The sequence below is a fragment of the Astyanax mexicanus genome, chromosome 13, assembly GCF_023375975.1.
Source record: "Astyanax mexicanus isolate ESR-SI-001 chromosome 13, AstMex3_surface, whole genome shotgun sequence".
Lineage (NCBI taxonomy): Eukaryota > Metazoa > Chordata > Actinopteri > Characiformes > Acestrorhamphidae > Astyanax > Astyanax mexicanus.
This window is the reverse complement of record NC_064420.1, coordinates 12,936,012-12,959,692: the sequence shown is the minus strand read 5'-3', so window position 1 is coordinate 12,959,692 and position 23,681 is coordinate 12,936,012. Positions and strand designations below refer to the sequence as shown.

The window sequence follows — 23,681 nt, the reverse complement described above, 5'->3', positions numbered from 1 at the left end:
AAAGGCTCTGCGCATCGCCTGAACCTTCCTGATGATGCATAAAGGAGGATTTAATCAGACGCTGGAGGTCAGACTCCAACTGATAACCCCCACGTCTGGAAAATCATTAGTCACTCTTAATTAGCTGCCCTTTGCCCCGGGTGAAGTGAAGCATCTCTGACGTGCGAGGCTGATTTAGAAAGCACAGCGTTACCATAGATATCAGCATTTAACGTGAACATACTGTAAAAGGAAAGAGCTAAAGTTATTCAAAAAATAAATACGTTCACTTAAGCAAAACTGAAGTAAAACTAGGCATCTGGTTATGTCTCAATTGCAAGTAGCCATAAACATGCTCTACCTCCCACACCCAATAAAAAGATTTATTTATTTTTCATGGGGTCATATATCACAAGACTGTGGCTGGGTCTTCCAGCATGACAATGACCCGGAACACACAGCCAGGACTACTGGCTAACTAAGGTGTGGCCTATTCAGCTTCCACCTAATAGAAAATCTTTGAAGGAAAAGTTTGATCTCTGTAAATGTTTCTGTTTCTGTAAGTTCTGTTTTTATTTGTAATTAATGATTTAAAAATCATAGCATTGATTGATTCTGTCTCTCATAGTTGAAGTGAACCTACAATAAAAATTCCAGACCTCTCCATTCTTTGTAGGTGGAAAAACTTGCAAAATCGTCAGCATATTTATTTTCCCAACTGCATGTCAAACATAAGTGCAAGCTAAAGTATCAGAATGAATTCATTAGAAAGAGAGTTGTAAAGATTTGAAGGTGGTCATCATGCAGTCTGGGTAGCGTGTCAGCAGCGGGTAACTAGATGGTAAAATGTGCGCATGCAGACCCTGTCAGGGCAGAGGGATGACAGACATGGGTCGTCTGAAAACAAGTGTGTGAGCTGTGAGAGGCATGAATCGAGCAGCTCGGCCTGAGAGCTGAAGAGATTCACAGCAGCCCGTCTGACCCACAGCAGAGGCTGAAATCATTACTGATGACTCACGGTGGTCTTATCGATGTGGTCCTGCAGCGAGTCAATCAGGAGGTCTCCTACAGGCTGCCAGCGGGCTTTGATTTCCTCAGGGTGGGTGAGGTGAAGGTCCAGCTGGTCCATGGCGCTCTGCAGGTCCTGAAGTTTCTCCAGCGCTCGCTCCACCTGCTCGTGCCATCCGCCCACGTGCCCCAGCAGCCTCTCCCAGCGCTCCCGGACCTCCGCCGCCTGCTTCCGGATCGCCCTCGCCACCCGCTGGGCCTTCTCCTCCGGAGACAGCTCTGAGAGAGAGAGAGAGATTTAAAGAGCTCATCAAATCACTGATACCACCATTACTGCACTTACTGCATCAAAGAAAGAGCAGGGAGGAGATGCAACTTAATTAAATCAATTATAAAATTACGTAAAATACAGATTCATATTAAGCTAATGAGTTATATATAAGATTTCTACTAGGTTAAATATCTTGTTCAGAATGTAAAAAAAATAGATATGTACTGTTGATTCATACTGAATTCAACAGCAAATTCATACAACTTTATAATCAAAGTCAAACTTAAGACCGCAAAACAGGATGCACTGTAAATTCATACTGGGTTAAAGATCACATACAGACTGATCTTTACATATACACTGTACATTAAAATAGATTAAAAGAGATTAGAAGTAAAAATAATAACGGACTAAGAAAAGAAACAACATACTGCAAATTCATACTGGGTTTACATCATTATCTGACTGTAAAAACGACACAGTACAGATGATTCATACTGGGTTTACATCACTGCCTGACTTTAAAAATGACACATGCTACAGATTCATACTGGGTTTACATCACTGTCTGACTGTAAAAATAACACATGCTACAGATTCATACTGGGTTTAAATCAGTGTCTGACTATAAAAAAAAAAACTACAGATGATTTACTGGGTTTACATTACTGTCTATCTATTAAAGCGACACACACTACAGATGATTCATACTGGGTTTACATCACTTTCTGACTGTACAAATGACATACTATAGATTTATACTGTGTTTACATCACTATTTGATTGTAAAAAGACACTACAGATTCATACTGGGTTTACATCACTGTCTTACTGTAATTTACACACTACAGATGATTTATACTGGGTTTACATCACTGACTGTTAAAATGATACACTACAGATTCATACTGGGTTAAAGAGCTTGTTCAGATTGTAATAAAATACTGATATTATGCAAATTCATAGTGGGTTAAAACCAAAGTCAGACTGCAAAACTGCAAAACAGAGCATGCTGCTAATTCATACTGGGTTAAAGAACATAGAGTGTAAAAAATATACTGTAGATTTAAATAGAGATTAGAAGTTACAATTAACATCGGACTGAGAGAAGAAACAACACTGCAAATTCATACTGGGTTCAAATCAACGTCAGACCCTCCGACTGAAAGGAACATAGCACATACTGCAGATTCATACTGCATTTACACCACTGTCAGATTCAAACTGCGTTAAAGATCATATTCAGAGTGTAGAAATATTATACAATGCAGATTCATACTGGATGAGAACCACAGTCATACTTTCAGAATGAAAAAAAAAACAAAACAAAAAAAAAACAAAGACGCACTGAAGATTCATACAGAGTTAACCAACCTCAGTCTATCAGACTAAACAGTGCAAATTCATGCTGGGTTAATACCACTGTTATGTTGTACAAAAACAACACACACTCCAGACTCACACTGTGTTAAAACTGCTTCTTTAAAACTACTTTAGATTCATACTGGTTTAAAAACACTTTTAGACTCTTAGCTTTGCAGATGCTAACCTTGTTACAGTTACATAAAATGTTGCATTTAAACACAATAAACAGATTATAGTAGAAGTTGATTGGAATTGCACTTTGGCAACCGCCATCAGAAACCTTTTCACTAGTGATTTTTATCTCTTTAGCTATTCACACCGGTGTGTGTATTATCATGTGTTGAGTCAGTTTAAATGAGCTGATTATATAAAGATTAGGAAAGGATGAGACGCTCCTCAGATCAGTAACTGCGTCTCAGTGAGATCAGGCAGGTCTACAGAACACACACTTCGTCTGGTAAGTCAGACGGCAGGGTGGAGGCAGGGGAGATGAAAGAAGCTGATTGGACGGCCTGGGGGGATGACTTCTCAGTGAACTCTTTTGGCATCAGTGGGATAATTGCATTCAGTTGCAGATATGTGAACCTCAACTGACTGGAATGACCCGGCCTGATTTAACTAAAACGAGGTGATTTCAATTTAATCAGATTCAATTTGGATTTGAACAAAACTGGACACGGCTGGACAGGAGAAGGTAGACAACTGATATATAAAGACAAGTCAAAAACAACCCTTTATTACATTTCCAGACAATTTCAGAAACAAAGCTCTGAATTACCTCAGTATAAAACCCAAGATGAAAGCAAAGCATGCCATCTAATCTGTTAAACATGGTGGTGGGGGTGTTCTGAAATTTGGTGTACAGTAGATCATTGATCTTAATCAGCCCACTGTTATTAGAACAGCAGCTACAGCAGTTTGTATACATTTGTATAATCTACCAAATGATCATTATTTTTATTATGTCTTTCATTTGTGTTTCTTATAGGTAAGGGCTATGATCTAATGCGTGTTTTACGTCATCTTCACGGCTAAACTCTCAGGACCCTAAACAGATTTTGATATAATCGACATAAAATTACAATGCATATTATAGAAGACATTCACACAGGCAGGTTTTTGAAATTTTCTGGAATTTCTACTTAAATGTCTTCAATTGCATTTTAATGTGAATATTAACAGACAATTTTACTTTGATGTTGACCATGTTTTGGTCAAAGATTTAAGTGATCTCTTGTATTGTGAGATTGCTTTTTGTAACATTTTTACTGAATCTGTTTATTATTTCGATATTATTCATTTTTCGTATTATTAGTATTTACTCAAATTAGTATTATTGATATATTTTTCTCCATGCTCTTGAATCGCCTCTGTAAACTGAGTTGCCAGGTTTGCAGTTTTCCTGTCAAACTGGGCAAGTGTGAAAGTCGCAAGTTAAAATTCATGCATTTTTTTGGCCTGTTTTTTATATTTATTGTGGCCACCTAAAAGCGTTCATTGTAAACTTTTCAAAATTAACACATACTGTGGTTATTTGTAACTTCTGGGGCAAGATGTTAAATATTGGGCTAGATCAAACTTTTAACTGGCAGGTTTTGGGCAGGACAGACATTGGGCAGGATTTTTTGCTGAACTGGCAACCCTGGCTGAAGCTTGCAGTTACTGGCTTTGTGCTTCCTTTCAGACTCCAAAAACAACAGAAGCAATACATGTGTGTATATATATATATATATATATATATATATATATATATATATATATATATATATATATATATATATATATATACAGTGAGTCCAAGAAGTATTTGATCCCTTGCTGATTTTCTTCGTTGGCCCACTAATAAAGACATGATCATTCTATACTTTTAATGGTAGATTTATTCTTACATGGAGAGACAGAGAATATTAAAAAGAAAATCCAGAAAATAAATCTAAGGAATATATATTAATTGATTTGTATTTCGTGGAGTGAAATAAGTATTTGATCCCTTAGTATTCATTAGCAGTTCTGGCTTTTACAGACCAGTTAGACACTCCCAATCAACTTGTTACCTGACCTGAAGCCACCTGTTCTCACTAATCACTTGTGTGAAAAACACCTGTCCACAGAATCAGACAGATCACACAGATTTCAAGTCTCCAACATGGGTAAAACCAAAGAGCTGTCACAGGACCTCAGAGTCAGAATTGTTGACCTTCACAAAGCTGGAATGGGCTACAAAAAGATTAGTAAGGTGTTGGATGTGAAAGTAACAACTATTGGTGCAATTATCAGAAAGTTTAAAGAGTATAACATGACAATCAACAGACCTCGGCCCGGTGCTCCAAAGAAGATTTCGCCTCGTGGGGTGGCAATGATGCTGAGAACGGTCAGAAATCGTCCTGCAACCACTCGGCAGGAGTTAGCAAATGACCTGAAGGCAGCTGGGACCACAGTTTGCAAGGAAACAATTGGCAACACTTTGCGCAACAATGGATTCACATCCTGCAGTGCCCGAAAGGTACCCCTGCTGAAGAGAGCACATGTGGAGGCGCGCCTCAAGTATGCCAATGATCATTTGAAAGATGAACCAAGTTATTGGGAGAAGGTTTTGTGGTCAGACGAGACCAAAATTGAACTTTTTGGCCTCAACTCCACCCGCCATGTGTGGAGGAAGAAAAATGCTGCCTATGACCCCAAGAACACTGTGCCCACCGTCAAGCATGGAGGTGGAAGCATAATGTTTTGGGGGTGTTTCTCTGCCAAGGGTACAGGGCTACTTCACCGCATCACTGGGAAGATGGATGGAGCCATGTACCGCACAATCCTGAGGGACAACCTCCTCCCCTCTGCCAGGGATCTGAAAATGGGCCGTGGTTGGGTCTTCCAACATGATAACGACCCTAAACATACAGCAAAGGCAACAAAGGATTGGCTCAAGAAAAATCACATTAAGGTCATGGAGTGGCCCAGCCAGTCGCCAGACCTCAATCCGATCGAAAATCTATGGAGGGAGCTGAAGGTCAGAGTTGCCAAGCGACAGCCCACCAACCTTCATGATTTAGAGAGGATCTGCAAAGAAGAGTGGGCCAAAATTCCCCCTGGTGTGTGTGCTAAACTTGTGGTTAACTACAACAAACGTCTCACCGCTGTGCTTGCAAACAAAGGCTTTGCCACTAAGTATTGAGTGTGTTTGGCAAGAGGGATCAAATACTTATTTTCCTCATTGAAATACAAATTAATTAAAATATATTCTTTAAAATTATATTCTGGATTTTTGTCTTGATATTCTGTCTCTCCATGTTAGAATATATCTACCATTAAAAGTGCAGAAGGATAGTGTCTTTATTAGTGGGCAAACAAAGGAAATCAGCAAGGGATCAAATACTTCTTGGACTCACTGTATATATATGTCGTTTATGTCGACTAATCATCGCAGCTCCACCAAAGCAGCATAAGACCAGCAACTCTGGCAGAAACCAGTTCATCATTCAATGCAGAAGGGTCCAACAACCACATCTGACAGGTCAGTGGAGCACTCTCAAGCTTTCATGGGATGTAGCAAAAGTCATGGGACACAATACTAGCTCTTTTGCATACACAGCTTTTTGAATGTCAGTGTAAAGTCGATTAAAACAGGAGAAAAAAAAAAAACAATAATCTTTCATTAAAACACCAAAACAGAGAAAATCACTACTGTTGAAGCTGCATCAGCCACTGTAGTCTACATTATTAGCTAAAGGCAAACAGAGCTGCCTTACTTAAGCCAGAAATCGTTCCATATCGACTCGAGGGATCACACATACTCCCACCATGCTATCCAATGTTTGATCTGTGACTTAAACTAGCATGTCCAACACATCCCTGAGTGTGTGTCCAGAGCTTTGCACAGATTACTTACACACACCCACACACACCCACACAACCACACACCAACACACACACAGGGCTCAGCAAAGTAAAAGACAGCAAGTATCCCGACCCATCACAGGCTCAACTAAAGTAACATCAAACACTCTGCCCAGCGGGACTGTCACTAGCAAGAGAGTGTGTGTGTGTGTAATGTTGTGATGTGTGTGTGCGTGTGTCCCCTCAGAGAAGCAGATCAAAGGGTGAAAATCCGGCACACACCTACCAGTGCCGCTCAGGCCCAGCTCAATTATTTATGTCCGAAATCTTGCAACCGAATTCAGCTCATACGCCAGCCACTCTGCTTTTTTTAGATTTCTCAAACAGTCTGTCACTTTTGAGCCAGTCAGCCGGTCAGCCATCCAGCCAGCACTCGCTAAACACGCCAGCGCTAGAGCTAATAAAGATCGGCACATAAATCTGAGACCGTAAGTGACGTGAACACGCCTCGCGGACGTCCAGAAAAAGCCAGCCAAACCCATCAAGGTCAATAAGCCTCAGCTCCGGAGCTGCAGTCACGCCGAGTGGCCTTACATATTTTATGCACACGGAGTTCTTTCAGTGGATCAGAATGTTTTGGTTTGCTCAGAACTTTCATTTGATCTGAATGTTTTGGTTCGCTCAGAACTGCAAGAACCAGACAAGCAGCGAGTGCAGAAAATATACATCCATTCCTGCATCCAGGCCTGCAAGAGTTTCCAAAAAAGATGGGACGGGGGCAATACAGGGCTAGTAATTATTTAAAAAGCAATAAGTATACAAATATTGAACTAATAAAAAATACTTTTTCAAATCAGTCAACTCAGGGCTGGATGTTAATCTACAAAGATTACTTTCCTGAAAACTGTTTATTTGGGTGAGGAAAGCACTTTCGTTTATTTACAGTAAGCTTAGATTCCCACATTTCTTCAGCACTAAGGCAAGTGGGTAATGCTAATGCTGCTCCAGCAGTGCTAGCCAGGGTTAGGAGCAGGAAACAGGCCGATAATACTCACCTCTGAATGGAGGAAATATCGGTTAGCAGATAATGCTTATGCTACATCAGCCTCAGTGCTTACAACCTGATTGGGAAAATTAATAAATAAGTCGCACCAGATTAAAAGGCGCACTGATGATTTTTGGGGAAAAAATCCCTAACATTTATATAAAGCAATGGGTAGGGTACGACATAGAAATGGGATTGCACCCAAATGAACTTCTGCACATTTTACAGGTACTTTTTAGCTACATTGGTTTTGGCTAATTGCCTAGAATTGAGGTAAAGAAGAAAGTCTGTGTTAATCAGAATATGATGCCTCAACAGATCTAGGAACTCCTCTTACCTGTCTTTGGCTGCAAGTTCTTCCGCGGTTCTTCGGGGCCTTCAATTGGCTGATCGGCCAGAAACATGCGCGCCTGGTCCAGAGTGCTGACCACCACATGCTCCCTCTCCTTCAGCTCCGCCCTCAGGGCCTAGAAACACAGAGATGATCGTTTAATGAGAGTTTGAGTAAAGGAAAAGTTGAAACTTCAGAGGGAGATTATGTAGAGTTAACTGTAGAGTATTATTCACAGGTGTTCAAAGATTTTAAAATGGAATGGCAGCAAAAGTGGAGACTCACTTCCGCTACTGTGTGTTTGTTTGTTTGTTTTGTGTACTGCATCATCTGTACGCATACTGTTCATCTCTCAGGATGTGCACAACCTACTGTATGCAGCAAGCTGAAACAGAATACATGAGGAAGCCATCATGTGCATGGAAACAGCAAGTACATCTCTACCCTTCGGGTGTTTTCACATTTGATTTAAATCTTACTGTTCATAGCCGCAACCTGTACAGCATAGCATGATGCTCGACCTGATGCACACCTCCAAAATGGAAATGCAAGACATTGTGATTCAGATAGTGGTAACTGTAAACTGATTGGTCTACTGAACTTTATGTGTTTCCGCCTTGACAGGTAAACTGCTGAGCAATTGCTGAGCAATGCACAACACTGACCAGTTCATTTACATACATACAGTATATAGCCAAGGAGCTGTCCAGAGTACTGATTCCTAATACTTCTGAAAACTGTGATAACAAGCCTCCAGAATAGGTTCTGGGTGCAGTCTCAACTATTCAGAGAGCAGGGGACATATTATGCAAACAACTATGGCTACAGGCAAAGGAAAGTCACACACGGCGTGGCCGGCAACAGCTTATTAGCATAATAAAAGTGACGGAGCCCTTAAACGGCTCATTCTGAAAGGGAATGAAATTGGTGAGAATAGAGCTGTTGGGATCTCTTTATATAAAAGTGATTTTGTGCAAAGGCCTTCATGACCATGTGTTTTAGAGCCCATAGACCTATTCTAACGTGTGTAAAAAGAGGTATAATATGTCTCCTTTAAATGAGTATTGCTTTTTATATAGAACAGAAATATTCCAGACTGATGGAAATGGAGGAGAAAGTGACATTCAATGTAACCATTCAATTTTAGAGACTGAACCAGAGAGAAAGAGAGAGAACAAGAGAGAGAGACAGAGACAGAGACATAAGAAGAGGGAGAAAAATGAAAAATGAAGCAATTGCCTGTGTGATCTAAAGAGTCAAATGACGCATTCTCAAAGAGCTCTGAAGGAAAACGACACAAAATAGCACACTTATAGTTTAGATTCTAGTGACTCATTTCATAACACACTCCGTCTGCAAGGTAGCATGGGGGTTCAACACACACACAGACAGACACACAGACACACACTTACATTTAAGGTACTTATCTAGAGTGATTTAAAAAACAGCTTTGCTGATTACGTCAAAATAGCTACGTCCATAGCTAGTTTGTAGAGACTAGAATCAGAAAGATACATCAAGCTTGGACAATTTTAGACAACTGGGTCTTCGAAAGTTTGCTCCTTAACTTTTGGTGCAGGACAAAGAAGAGTCGGGAGGCTGTGTTTTATGGAACTTGTGGGATGGTGGGTTGTAGGATTTGAGCCGTACTGGAGGCTTGAAGAGCTCGTCGTGCCCATAAAGCTCCTGGCTTTGACCATTGCCATCAAATATGAAGAAGGTCCATTTTTGGCTCTGTAGGCCAGCGTCTGGGCTCTAAATCTGATTTGAGCGGCAAAAGGAAAGCCAGCGGAGGGAACGTAGCAAAGGAGTCACATGACTGAACTTCAGAAGACTGAAGAAGAGTTGTGCTGGGTTCTGAATCAGTTGCAGGTATCTGATAGTTACCGAAGAAAGACCAACCAGAAGGGAGTTGAAGTAGTCAAGTTTTACTAGACCGAACAAGAGATTTGTGGCGGCAGGGTGGTTTAGAGGTTTGCACATTCGCCTCCCAGTGCTGGAGTCATGGGTTCAAGCCCCTATCTGGGTGGAGTTTCCATGTTCTGAGAGGGTTTCTTCTGGGGACTCTGGTTTCCTCCCACAGCCCAAAAACATGGTACTCTGTACTCTGTCAACTCCTCAGCGCCCAATGCAGTCGTCCAGGTAGATGGTCCTTCTGGTTGAGAGTATACTAAGTGAGACTGGCTGATGCTTCTAACTGGTGTGTTGAGTGAGTGTGGACTGTTACTGTAAGCGTCCTTGAGTGCCTTGAGCGGCAGAAAGTTTCCGCTATACGAGTGTATTTGTAAGTAAGTAAAACTCAAGTTTAAGCTACTGAATGGAACACACAGACATGGAAAAGATGAGTTCGGATATAAACCACCCACAACGCTTTTTTCCAATAACACAGCCTCCAAAAGGCAGCAGCAGGAAAAGAAGAGTCTGCTGAAAGTGACCTTAAAGGAAAGTGGACTTTATTGTGGAGGAAAGTGATGAGCCCACACTCTGGCTCTAATTGCCCGAGTAGTAAAGGCACCAGCCGGGTATCATAGCTGATTAAATCTTGAAAGGAGAAGGGCCGGTGAGATTAGGCTGCTAAAGAGAGAGTAACACACTGTAAAGGAACTCTGGCATTAACAAGCCCAGTCATACACTGAAAGAGAGAGAGAGAGAGAGAGAGAGAGAGAGAGAGAGAGAGAGAGAGAGAGAGAGAGAGAGAGAGAGAGACTTATCAGGGATGTTGAAGATGAAGCATCAGACTGGGGTGACACATTTTTTGATGATCATATTATCCATCATTTCCCATATTGATGTGAATTGAGCAACCACCAGAAACACCACAGCAACCATCTGGAATACTAAAGCAACCAACTAGAAATGCCAATTCTTATAACCAAATGAGATACAATAGCAGACACCCCTCAGCAGCCCCATAACAATAGACAGGTATTCTATTTATATTCCATGTTCTGTACCTTCCATGATATAAGAGAAGGTACAGAACTATAAGCTTCAGAGTTAGTTCTATTAGGAAACTTCTGTGCTCGTCACTTGTATCTCTACCAATCACCAGCATCCACCTGTCAACCAATCACCAGCATCCACCTGTCAACCAATCACCAGCATCCACCTGACCCTGCCTCCGACATACGGCAGGATCTGCGAGTGTCCAGATGCTGCATACCTGGCCTGATGACAGGGCCTACACCAAAGACTAACTTTACATAAATTGTTATCTAATACATTGTTAATACTATTGAAATGAAAGCTGTTTATTATTGCACACTTGCCTCTGGAGTCTTTCTGGTAGAACATAGAAGATGAAGGGTAATGATCGAGGGCAGTGAAGCTACGTAGCTTTCCCCAGGAGCCTGGAACAAATGGGACCTCCCCAACAGGAAGATCTCCTGGGAAGCTAGCTGCACTGCCCTCTGCCTTCGTCCTTCATCTTCCATGTTCCAACTGGACCATGTTCTGAGTGCTGAGATCAGTTTATGCCACAGCAGCTGGCAGCGTGGGGGAGGCAGCAGAATGAGCTTTTAGCAAGTTTTGGAGCAGGAGAGAAGAGTTGGGTTGGGAGCCAGAAGGAGGAGATGGGCAGTGACCTGACCACCACTGCTGACCCACCACCATGAGGGTGTTATTTGGTAGAGGTTAGAAACAACTAGTGAATGGTGGTGGCTACCACCTGATGACATGCCAGACACTCCTCCTGTCCAGGGCAACATTCACTTGTTCACTAAGTACATCTTCGGATGTACTTAAAAACTCAGTACAACCAAAACACCAGTAATTATTGCTCAACAACAAGTGAATTTAAATGTTTTAGTTGTTTAAACTGCAGACAAAGGGCAGGAGGAGGCGGTGCCAGCGGCGTCAGAAGCGAGGTAAACGCGGTGGTGTGCTAGCCAGGCTAAAGGCTAATGCTAACCAGCCCCCGATTCCGTCGCTTTTCCTGTCTAATGTCCGCGCTTTGGATAACAAACTGGACCTGCTGCGGCTGAGGATGAATGTTTCTGAGGAGATGAGGAACTGCGCTGTGATTTGTCTCACGGAAACCTGGCTGAATCACACCATGCCGGACTCAGCCTTCCAGCTCGCCGGCCGGCAGCTCTTCCGAGCGGACCGCAGCCTTTTATCTGGAAAATCCCGGGGGGGCGGTTTGTGCGTCTACATAAACAAAGGTTGGTGCACAAACTGCGTGTTGGTAAACAGCCACTGCTCCGAGGCGACAGAACAGCTGACTGTGAAGTGTCGCCCTCACTATCTGCCTCGAGAGTTTTCGGCGGTGTTCGTGATTGCTGTTTACATAGCACCGGATGCTAATGCTAACAACGCGCTGAAGGAGCTCCATGAGAACATCAGCTTGCTTCAGAACAAGCATCCGGACGCGTTCTACGTGGTAGCGGGGGATTTTAACCACGTAGAACTGAAGAACACGCTGCCGAGGTTTTACCAACACGTGAACATCCCAACGCGAGGTAATAATACGTTAGACCGCGTTTATTCCTCCGTGAAAGACGCTTACAGGGCATTCCCGCTCCCCCACATTGGGCTTTCAGACCACATCTCCATCATGCTGGTCCCCGCATACCACCCCCCGCTGCGACGCTCCAAACCCACACAGAAGACCATCACTGTGTGGCCCAGTGACGGCGACGCTGTGCTGCAGGACTGCTTCGGCTGCACAGACTGGCAGGTCTTCAGGGATGCTGCTGAGTGTGAGGGGGAGCTGGATCTGGAGGAATACACATCTGCGGTCCACACTGCCCTCACCCACCTGGAGCAGAAGGATTCCTACGTCCGTATGCTCTTTGTGGACTTCACATCTGCTTTCAACACCATGATTCCACAGACCCTGATAAATAAACTCTCCTCACTAGGACTGAGCTCTTCGCTGTGCAACTGGGTCCTAGACTTCCTGACCAACAGGCCGCAGTCTGTGGAGGATTCACAACATCTCCTCCCCCACCATAATCCTCAGCACTGGCTCCCCTCAGTGCTGTGTGCTGAGCCCCCTCCTGTTCACACTGCTCACATATGACTGCTCACCTCTCCATCCAGGCTGTCATATTGTGAAGTTTGCAGACGACACAGCAGTGGTTGGATGCATCACAAACAGAGATGAGTCCAGCTACAGGCAGGAGGTGGAACACCTGGAGGGTTGGTGCAGAGAGAACAACCTCTGCATCAACGTAAAGAAGACGAAGGAGATGATTGTGGACTTCAGAAGAGGCCAGCATGCCCACCTCCCCCTGCACATTGGAGGATCTGCGGTGGAAGTGGTCGACAACTACAGGTACTTAGGGGTGCACCTGAGCAGCAACCTCACCTGGAGCAACAACACCTCCACTCTGGTCAGGAAGGCACATCAGCGGCTCTACTTCCTCAGGAGGCTGAGACGAGCTGGACTCCGGAGCGCAGTCCTCTCCTCTTTCTACAGATGTGTGGTGGAGAGCGTCGTGTGCTCCAGCATCAACGTGTGGCATGGAAGCTGCCCTGCTGCAGACAGGAAAGCTCTGCAGAGGGTGGTGAAGGCTGCACAGAGGATTGTTGGAGTCAGCTTCCCCAGCACCATGGACATCTACACCTCCAGATGCAGGAAGAGGGCCACCTGCATCAGGAAGGACCCCACCCACCCAGCACATGCACTTTTTGTCCCGCTTCCCTCAGGACGGAGGCTGCGGAGCATCAAGTGCAAAACAACCAGACTGAGAAACAGCTTCATTCCGGAAGCTGTAAGACTCTTAAACTCCACTTAACAACACACTGCACTGACACACAAGGCACTGTACAAACACGGTCACTTTACCCGCACTGAGACACTTTATTTTCTACTGCTCTAATTCATTTCATGCTGCTATAGCACATTTGCACTCTGGACTTGTTGCTGCAACCTGTCTACTCTTTCTATTTATTTCATTTTGGGGTATTTATCTTTAACTTTTTTGTATATTCTATTTTTATTGTATTCCTTTATTGTACTTTTATCTATATATCTATTAATAACAGCTCTTGGGTGTAAACTGGATCGTGAGATCACAATTTCGTTCCACCTCATGTACCACATAAGATGCGAATGACAATAAAATCTCCTTGAATCCTTGAATCAGTTCTCTTTTTTTGTTGAACATGGGGCATTCATGCATATTGGAGCATTTTGATACTATACTTGGTATCATAATGCCATTATATGAGCTCTGAGAGTGTGTGGCTCTTTCAGGATAGATTTGTTACAAGACCACACACCCCCCCCACAACCACACACCAACTCAGTCCGGAAAACGAATCTAGCAATTTCCGCTGATATCGGCCTGAAACCCACATCCATCAATAATTTGCTATCTCTAGCATTAACTCACACAAAGGACCAACGCTGATTGTCTTTGGCCTTTTCTTTTTTTTTTTTGCCCATCCAACAAATAAAGCTGCACACAGTCCTTGACTGCGGCACGTTCATTAAGTTCCTCTTTATTGATCTATTTCACTACTGCATTTTACTACTGCCTGTGCCACTGCCGAGGCCTGGAATAGAGCAAACAATGTACTGTATGAAATATCACAGCAACCACCTGAGATACCACTCCAACTGCTTAGCAACCACAAAACAAAACTGTAACAGAACTGTAGAATAGCAAGAAGCTGTCTAGCATTAGAGCTGCAACGACTGGTCAAATTTATTGACAATTTCGATTCGATTTTAGATTTTGTAGTCAGTTGGCGTTTTTTTATTAGTCGATAAATCAGTGACTATTTCTGCTATTAACCCCAAGTCTTATACTCAAGTTCCATCAGTAATTATTTGACTTGCTATAGGAACTGGACAATAAAAGACTGGGCAACAGGGTGACATTCACAGGTGTGCACCATAGCAACCCACAAAATACCACAGCAACTACCAAGCAACGATCATTGTTCAACACCTTAGCAAGGAACTATCAAATTATTAACAACCACTAAGCAAACCACATCAACCCACACGGATACCCCAGCAACTACCAAACAACAAAACTACAATCACTACCCAATACCTTAGCAATCAAATATTAAGAAACTAACAACCACTAAGCAAACCATAACAATTGCCAAGGATACCACAGCAACTACCAAGCAACAATCCCTACACAAACACCTTAGCAATTACCCATCAAGACCCTACCAACCGCTAAGCAAACCATAGCAACCCACAAGGATACCACAACAACTCCCAAAATACAAAACTACAATCACTACCCAATACCTTAGCAATCACCTATTAAGACCCTAAGAACCACTAAGCAAACCATAACAATTGCCAAGGATACCACAGCAACTACCAAGCAACAGTCACTGTCCAACACATTAGCAAGGACCTATCAAGACCCAACCAACCACTAAGTAAACCATAGCAACCCACAAGGATACCACAGCAACTACCAAGCAACAATCACTGTCCAACACCTTAGCAACAACCTATCCAGACCTTAACAACCACTAACAAACCACATCATCCCTCAAGGATACCACAGTAACTACCAAGCAACAGTACTACAATCACTACACATCCCTTTAGCAATCACCTATCAAGACCCTAATAACCTTTCAGCAAACCATAGCAACTACCAAGGATACCATAGCAACTACCAGGCAACAGAACCGCAATCACTACTCAACACGTTAGCAATTACCTATCAAGACCCTAATAACCATTAAGCAAACCATAGCAACTCCCAAGGATACCATAGCAACTACCAAGCAACAGTCACTGTCCAACACCTTAGCAACAACTTATCCAGACCTTAACAACCACTAACAAACCACATCAACCCACAAGGATACCACAGCAACTACCAAGCAACTACAATCTACAATCATTACTCATCCCTCTAGCAATCACCTATCAAGACCCTAATAACCTTTCAGCAAACCATAGCAACTCCCAAGGATACCACAGCAACTATCAAGCAACAGAACTACAATCACTACCCAACACCTTAGCAATTACCCATCAAGACCCTAATAACCATCACTAAGCAAACCAGAGCAACTTCTGAGGATACCACAGCAACTACCAAGCAACATAACTACAATCACTACCCAACACCTCTTAGCAAGCACCTATCAAAACCCTTACAACCACTAAGCAAACCATACCGACTCCCAAGGATACCCCAGCAGCTGCCAAGCAACTTAACTTCAATCACTACCCAACACCTTAGCAATTACCCATCAAGACTCTAACCTAATAACTACTAAGCAAACCATAGCAACCCATAAGAATACCACAGCAACTACTGTGCAACACCCTATCAATCACTGACACGGAAACATCATAGCAAACTGCCAGCATCTACCTAGCAACACCTTAATAACCAATAAGCAAACCATAGCAACCCACTAGGATACCACAGCAACAGAGCTACATACACGACCCAACACCTTAGCAACATACCAACCTAACAACCACTAAGAAAACCATAGCAACCCATAAGACTAGGGAGCTAAGCATGCACTCAGCAGCACTAACCTTGTGTAGCTTTTATATTGTTCATATATCGATAAAAGACATATTTCCTATTAATCCAATTAGACCCATGCTGCGATATTATTTTTTTTTATATATAGTGCAGACTGTATTAGCAATTATTTAAAACACCATTTCAACCACCTATTACAAACAGCAACTCAATGACAACACTGAAGCAGCCCAGCTTCTCTGAAGTTACACAGACTTCAGGAAATAAACATTTTTTATGGAAATGTTACACTACTGAGTAATAAAATAGCTCATTTGTTCTAAAAACACTAAAAACCGTTATGTCCTCAAATTTCTCTCCCAAACAGAGTCTGAGAGGCAGATACTGTGATTCTCCAGCTTTAGGATCTCACATGCTGTGTCTTTATCCCCAAACTCAAGCCGATTGTAGCTTTTCACCCCATATAGCTCAGAACTGCAGAAAGGCTGAGGGCCTGAAGTGATTTCCACTGGAGATATGGTCCCCAGGACTCACTCGTAAAACTGTTTACTTCCTTAAAAGGCAGCAAACCACAGTCTTTAAGCTCTATTCTTCCTTTCTCTGCACTTACAAATGCCTATTTAAAAAAAAACAAGCCATATCACACACTCTCGCCCTCTCCGCTCTCTTCCTGAGTGGAGAAACACTACACGACGCACGCTACACTGCTGAGGATAAGCCACACAGACGCAAAAACACAGGAATTCCAGAGGGGAGAAAACAGCACTGCAGAAAACAGGATTAAATACGTTCACTGCCGACTGAAGAACGGAGCAATTCGGCCTTCTCAACAACAACAACAGCAGCAACAAATCAGAGAGAAATCATCAAGATCTATACATCTTCAACCATCTTCAACCTGCTCATCTCAATTCTTTTATTCAGTTCTTCTATTCTGTTCTCAGAGCGAGAGGACGAGTAAAAGTGTTAAAATCACAGTGTAAACAGTTTTTTTTGACTCCCTGGGTGTTATACTATCCTTTTTGTCCCCTCAAACTATCAATAATTGGATATTTTGATGAGTATTTAAATATTAAATATATTTTGTATTGTTTTACCGTGTATTAAATGTGTTTTTTAATATCAAAATATTGTTCAAATGTATTTTCATTAATCCTGTGGAATCCTTTTTGGGCTCCTTTAGTTAGTTAGTTAGTTAGTTAGTAAGCTAGCTAGCTAACCTAACTAACGCTAGCTGAGCTGAAACTGGAAATTTCTCACAATACGCTGGCTAACCAAGCTAGCTGAGGAGAAGAATTAACCTACGTTCTCTTAAACAACTAAACTTGCTCAGCTAGCTGGTGTGAAATAGGGACTTCTTAAAAGAAACAGCCAACCTAGCTGGTTAGCTAGCTAACGTGAGGCGGAAGACTCCTCACAAGTTAAACAAAAGCGTAGCATTAGCTAGCTTTAACTTGGGTTAAATGAGGAACCTCTTGCCAGAAAAGGCTAGTTTAGCTAACCTAGCTAGCTAGCTAGCCTTAGCTTTTGTAAAACAGGCAACTTATGGAACGAAACAACTTAAAGCTAACTAGCTAGGTAGCTTAAGTGAAATTGAAAAGTTTTTTCAGAAAACCAACGCTAGCTATCCAGCTAAATGACACGATTGTTAAATTCTAGTGTTTGAAGTCCCAGCATGTAGGACAGCTAGATAACTTCTGTAGCTACCATTTAAGGTGAATTTTCTTCTGGTCCACCTTAAACTATGCAATAGGTAAGTTTTGCGTTGCTCGTGTTGAACCCTACTGCAATTAGATTCATATCTATGAATGTGTTTAAATGTGATGCATTTTAAATAAAAATACTGTGATAGTTACTTTTTGTAGTGTGGGATAATATATACTCCAAACAGTGTAAAATGAACTCTTTAGGTGTTGCTATAACACTAATAAACAGTAAACACTAGTATACTAACACTGAACATTTAACACTGCTATCAGTGTAATTTTTACTCTCTGTAGAGAGTGTAGTGGAACCGTATATGCTCCGAAGGAGTGTTAATCCTTTAGGTGTTGATCCAGCACTGCTATTTTTACTGTGTAAATGTTGCCCAAATATGATCTTTTATGCCATATTTGGCACAGGTGAGTTATTTGTGTGGCAGTGCAAGAAACAAAAAAAAAAAGTATATATATATCCACATCGATATCTGATATTAAAATCTGATACTTGAAATCTGATACTATTTTTTTACGTCGAAGAGAAAAAAAAGCTGTTCTGGAATAAGGCAATTAGAATCCTCTCTTCATTAACTGACACCGATTTTCCAATAGGCACATTTTTGCATCTTTTACTCGATAGTTCTACCTTTGCCTATAATAATAATAAAATAAAAAAAGTTGGTCAACGCTGGCTTCCACCCCATCCGCTTTCTATTACACACTGACTACATACCTTGTAAGACAGTCTTTACTTAGAATTGTCTTCAGCTAGAGTCAATATAGTAATGTATGTAAAGATCCTTCTTTTATCATGATCCTTTTCTAGTAATAGAGTATTTGTCTGTTTTATGTATATACTGTGTATACGTTTGGTGGTTGGGTGGGGAGGGATGGTTATGGGTAAGGTGAACTGGAAGTGGTGGGGTCGATGTGGGCAGGGCAGGGCGTAGTGGATGTGGGTGGGGCACTATATTGTTATCTATAAAACTTTCAATAAAAAAAAAAAAACTTGATTTTGTCTTTTTGTTTTTCTTTCACCTTTTTGTCTTCTCTGTTTCCCCCCCCTTCCTCTCCTCCCTTTTTTGCCTGTTAATTTGTTTATAGTATTATATTTCTAATATATCTCTTTTTTAACACTAATATAGATTAAATGTCCTTCAAAGAGGGGTTGGTGGTGGTGGGTCCAAAGAGAAAAAAAACTTGATTACAAAAAAAAAAAGTCTTTGAGGAGAAAGAAAAAGGACACAAGTACATTTGAAAATGGACAACAGCTGTAATTTAAAGTTTTATTGGTGGGAATGTTCTAACAGGGCGATTAGATTAGATGACTTGTGTCACAAGCAGTCAGTGTTTCTAATAAAATGGACAAATGTGGTTACAAGATTGGGCTAAAGGTAAATAAAAAGGTTCAAATGAACTTTTAGAAAGGGCTGACCCCTTTTACAGTGAGCATCAGCAAATTTTCTGTGATCAGCCAGGCTCTCAGCCAGAACTCTCATTCCGACAAACAAAGGATGAAACTGAAACTTCACGTGAAGCATTGAGTCACATAAAAAAAAAGACTGAAACATTGAATTTGGTAAGAAAATCAGTTTTGGGCAACTTTCCCCCGTTACACTGCAGAATCTGCGAGGGTCCAAATGTTACAGGACCTTGGCTGACAATGAGATCTACACCAACGACTTTTACTTTAGGTTTGTTATCTATTAACTTTTAAAGATTGTGTCTAAAATTAGAAGTTTTCCTTTCCCTGGAGTTTTCTGCTAGAACTTCAGAAAAGCATTAAAACAAACAAACAAATGTGCTTCTCAGTGCTGAGCTCAGGTAGCTCAGAAACAGCTGACCTGAGCTGAACTGAGTCTGGATGAAAGTCTGGATGAAAGAACATCAGCACTGCTTGGCAGTTGTTATCTCCACTCCGCCTTCAGTCACACAGCTTTACATGAAAGCTGAAATATAATTTATTCCCTAAATGAGCGGATGTTTCCGTTCAGAGCCATATAAGCATTATGATCAAACTTCTGCTGCTGATATAATAAGCAGAACTGCTAACTTTCAGACAGTGCCTAAAAATGCAGTTTATTTATATGACTTTTTCAATCAGATCTCAATCTGACTCAGTTACATACATTTAAATGATTGTTTTTAGGATTGTGTAAAAATGAGCGATTGTTGTGGCAAAGCTGTAAGCTCTAAACACGCACAACACGCAAAACAGCATAAAGTAGTTCCAGCAACTTTTGATTTCCCAAAGATTATCCAGTATATCAATTTCCGGGGTAGTAAAAAAAAAAAAAGTACATATATAAGCTGCAACTGACTATAAGCCACATTACATTAAACAGGCTAAGTACACAAATAACGTTACATACCGTGCACAATGGTGCGACACAGCTGGTTTAAAAAAAATAAAGCAGCCTATCAGAAAAAAGTCAAAATACAAGAGTAGTAATAGTCGTAATATTAAAAGGAAAAAGCAGATTAATTACTTGGGATGACAGTTCAAGAATTTTTCTGCTCATGATCTGTTACAGGGCTGCTGTGATTATCATCAGTTATCATCAGGCTATATTTACAAAAAAAAATAATAATAATTATATATATATATATATATATATATATATATATATATATATATATATATATATATATATATATATATATCGACTGCACGATTGTATAAGCTGCAGTGTTTAAAGCATGTGCAATAAGTATGGATCAGGCAGAAAAAACAAACCTACATGTTGCTAATGTATTATTACAAAAATACAGTCAAATCTGTTTATTAAAAGACTTGTTCTGAACACTAAAGCAACACAGTAAAAAAAAACATTTTCAGTCATTATAGCTTTCAGAAAGAAATTTCACCCACATGACTACGCCAGTTACAAATTACTACAAATGCACATCCACTCAATTTCATCTCTAAAACAAGAGACAGGAGGAGCGGCTCGTGAACAGGTGAGGTGATGGGGTGACGGAAATAGGACCGTAGAAGAGAGTCAGGGCTAAAGTCACAGGAGAGATTGAGGCTATTTGCACTTGCAAAATGACAGAGCGGGAGAGTTTGAGTTTTTTTGAAAGGCCAAATGCTCTCTTTAAACCTCACACTGTGAGGGAGAGAGAGAGAGAGAGAGAGAACAAAAGGGAAAGAGTGAGAGAAGAGAGAGTGTGATAAGGTTAGAGAAAATAAGATCAACAGTAAACGATTTTGTGATAGCAAGTGAGAGCAGAAGAATATGGAAGGAGTGAAAGAGTGTAATAGAGACAGCAAGAGAAAGACTTAAGGACAATTTTTACTTCTGCGTCAAACCTACGCTGTAGCCTGCACGTGGCCACGTAGCCTACGGCGTAGTTTAACGTGCACCTCCCTAAAAATGCAACTAAGTGTCATGTGACGCGGATAGCTGCGGCTATGATTGGTTCACCGGGCCACGCATCCCGCCCACACATTCCCGCCCTCGCAGTTTAAACTGCAGAGCGACGCAGAGCCGCTGATATGCGCATGCAGAAGTATAAACATGCTGGATATGTAAAGGCTACAGAGTAGGTTCAACGCAGCAGTGTGAGCCATGCCCAAGCATGGAACAAGATGATGTGAGCATACAGCAACAGCTGGAAACAACACACAAGAATGCATCATCAGATAAAAACGATACATTCTCGTGGTAGGACGCTCTCGATAAAATAATCGAGCTTAAACCAAGTAGCCAACCTAATGTTTTATAGTCTGAAACACAGTCAGACCCATCAGAAAGCTTTATGTAGGACGTAAGTGTGCTCAGGCATGGATTGGTTAAAAGCAGTGTGAGTGCAGGCCAATGAAGGAGTGGGAAGGGGGCAGAACCATGCTCAAGCACAACTCAACCAAACCATGCTTAGAGAAAGATAAAAAATATATATATATTTATCGGGGGTTGCTTTCTTTCCTTCCAAAAGTGAGATAGAAGTATGTTATTTGTTCATAAACTGTTACCTCAGGCAACACCTTAAGAATGGTCACATCTACTGTATATAACTTGTGATGTACTAACTTGTAAGTGAGGTTAAACATTGGCCAGTGTGCTCATGGCAAGGCCACATGAACTATAGGGCTCATGGTAGCAAAGTGGGTGCCAGATGGAGGAGACATTCCATTTTTCGAAGTTGTGCATCATTAAACATTCCTCAATCCACAGTGTTTCCTGTGAACTGGGATATCCGTTATAAAAGGAACTACCACCCACAGTGGACAGTGCAAAGACGTACATAGTAAAACATTTTATAAAACACCAAATTAAATCACCATTATTAAATTAAATAAATGCCTAAATGTATTTTAATGTTTACTTTAATTTAAAAAAAGATTTATCAAACACTTAATGTTTACAGCTGGCTGCAATTTGACTTTGTCTTCAAAATCAACACAGAACGGTTTTAATAATTAAGTCGAAAATATTAGCCTTGTATCTTGAGCAGTTTAGCAGTTTAGTAAGAATACTGAATAAGCGTTCAGATAAACTGTCAGCTGGTGTACGGCCAAACCTTGCTCAAACCTAAACAGAAGCCTTTAGCAAACCCTCAGCTTTAACAATACGCTGCTGTGAAAACCCCATTAAATGTCTCGAGCCATAAAAATAGACAACACCTCTAGCCACATTCCTCTAAAGATCAATGCCCAGCTACCAAATCAGCCATCCTTCAACACGAGCGTGTTAATTAAAAGTAATTAAGAAGGTACAAATGCTACATAAACCAGCGTTACAGACACATTAAAACTTATGACCCCTCCCAGCAACTCGCAGGCCTCCGACGCTTTGCTGACTTTTTATGGAGCACATAATGAAGAGTTTGAATAAATGACTTATTCACAGCCCTGCAAAGACCAACGATTCTTCACAGACAGCCAAACTGGGGATTTTTCTTTTTATCCTGAGGCCGTAGATAAGGGCTGGCACTAAGGCTAGTTTAATCCGTCTCCTATTTTACACTCTGTTCTGCAGGATCTAGCCCCAAATGGTTCAAATCAATCAGCAAGACAGTGCCATTACCTTAGCCTTAGCTGAGCGCTGCTGGCTAGTGCTAACAGCTTTAGCCTGGACTAGACGGCTAACGAGAACCTTGGGGTGGGGTTGAGAATATCCAAGTCTTTAAAAAAAGCACAGAGCCTGTCAAAAGTCTTTTGAATGTCCTTTCCTGAGTAAAATATTAATAACTTAAGGGGGAGGCAAAAATTGCATTTATGAAGGATTATAGGTTAGTATGTGAGTTTGACTAGGGTGAAAAATGTTCAGTTGCAGTTTAACAAGTCTATTTACCACCCTGATTTTGCCTCAGAATGTTAACTTTCAATTTGTGGAAGACAAACATGTTTAACTTTGCTTTTACTGGATCATTTACAACACAGTTGCTCACAGTCACATTGGGGAGCCTAGACTAGCTTAGAACTCTAACAAAAACAGATAATTACTTTGTAATGGTAATATTTTACAGTGTTGCAATAGAGTAAAATACACACTGCAAATTAGCTCCTTGTCACATATTCCTTGGCTTCCACGTGTTGTGAAGCAAACCCCTGGATGTTTTGGTCCCGCAAGCCATGCTGTAGTCCCTGGACAATGTGGTACTTTGGAGTTGACGCAGTATTAGCAAGAGGGTACCTTGGCTTACATGGAAGCAAGGCAGTCACACTGTGACACAGTGAGACCCAGTATTAGGGACAGGCTACCTTGGCTTC

At 41.4% G+C, this 23,681-nt stretch overlaps 1 protein-coding gene across 8 annotated transcripts in view; it reads right to left on the bottom strand.

Annotated features, from left to right (window-relative positions):
• Window positions 1-23,681, bottom strand: part of utrn (utrophin) — a 364,200-nt gene that overhangs the window by 102,487 nt on the left and 238,032 nt on the right. For all 8 annotated transcript variants that reach the window (XM_022677556.2, XM_022677560.2, XM_022677559.2 and 5 more), the window contains 2 exons: window positions 7,837-7,966; window positions 998-1,266 (listed from right to left, as the gene is read on the bottom strand). In XM_022677556.2, coding sequence (XP_022533277.2) covers window positions 998-1,266; window positions 7,837-7,966 — 399 coding nt within the window. The remainder of the gene's footprint in view (window positions 1-997; window positions 1,267-7,836; window positions 7,967-23,681) is intronic.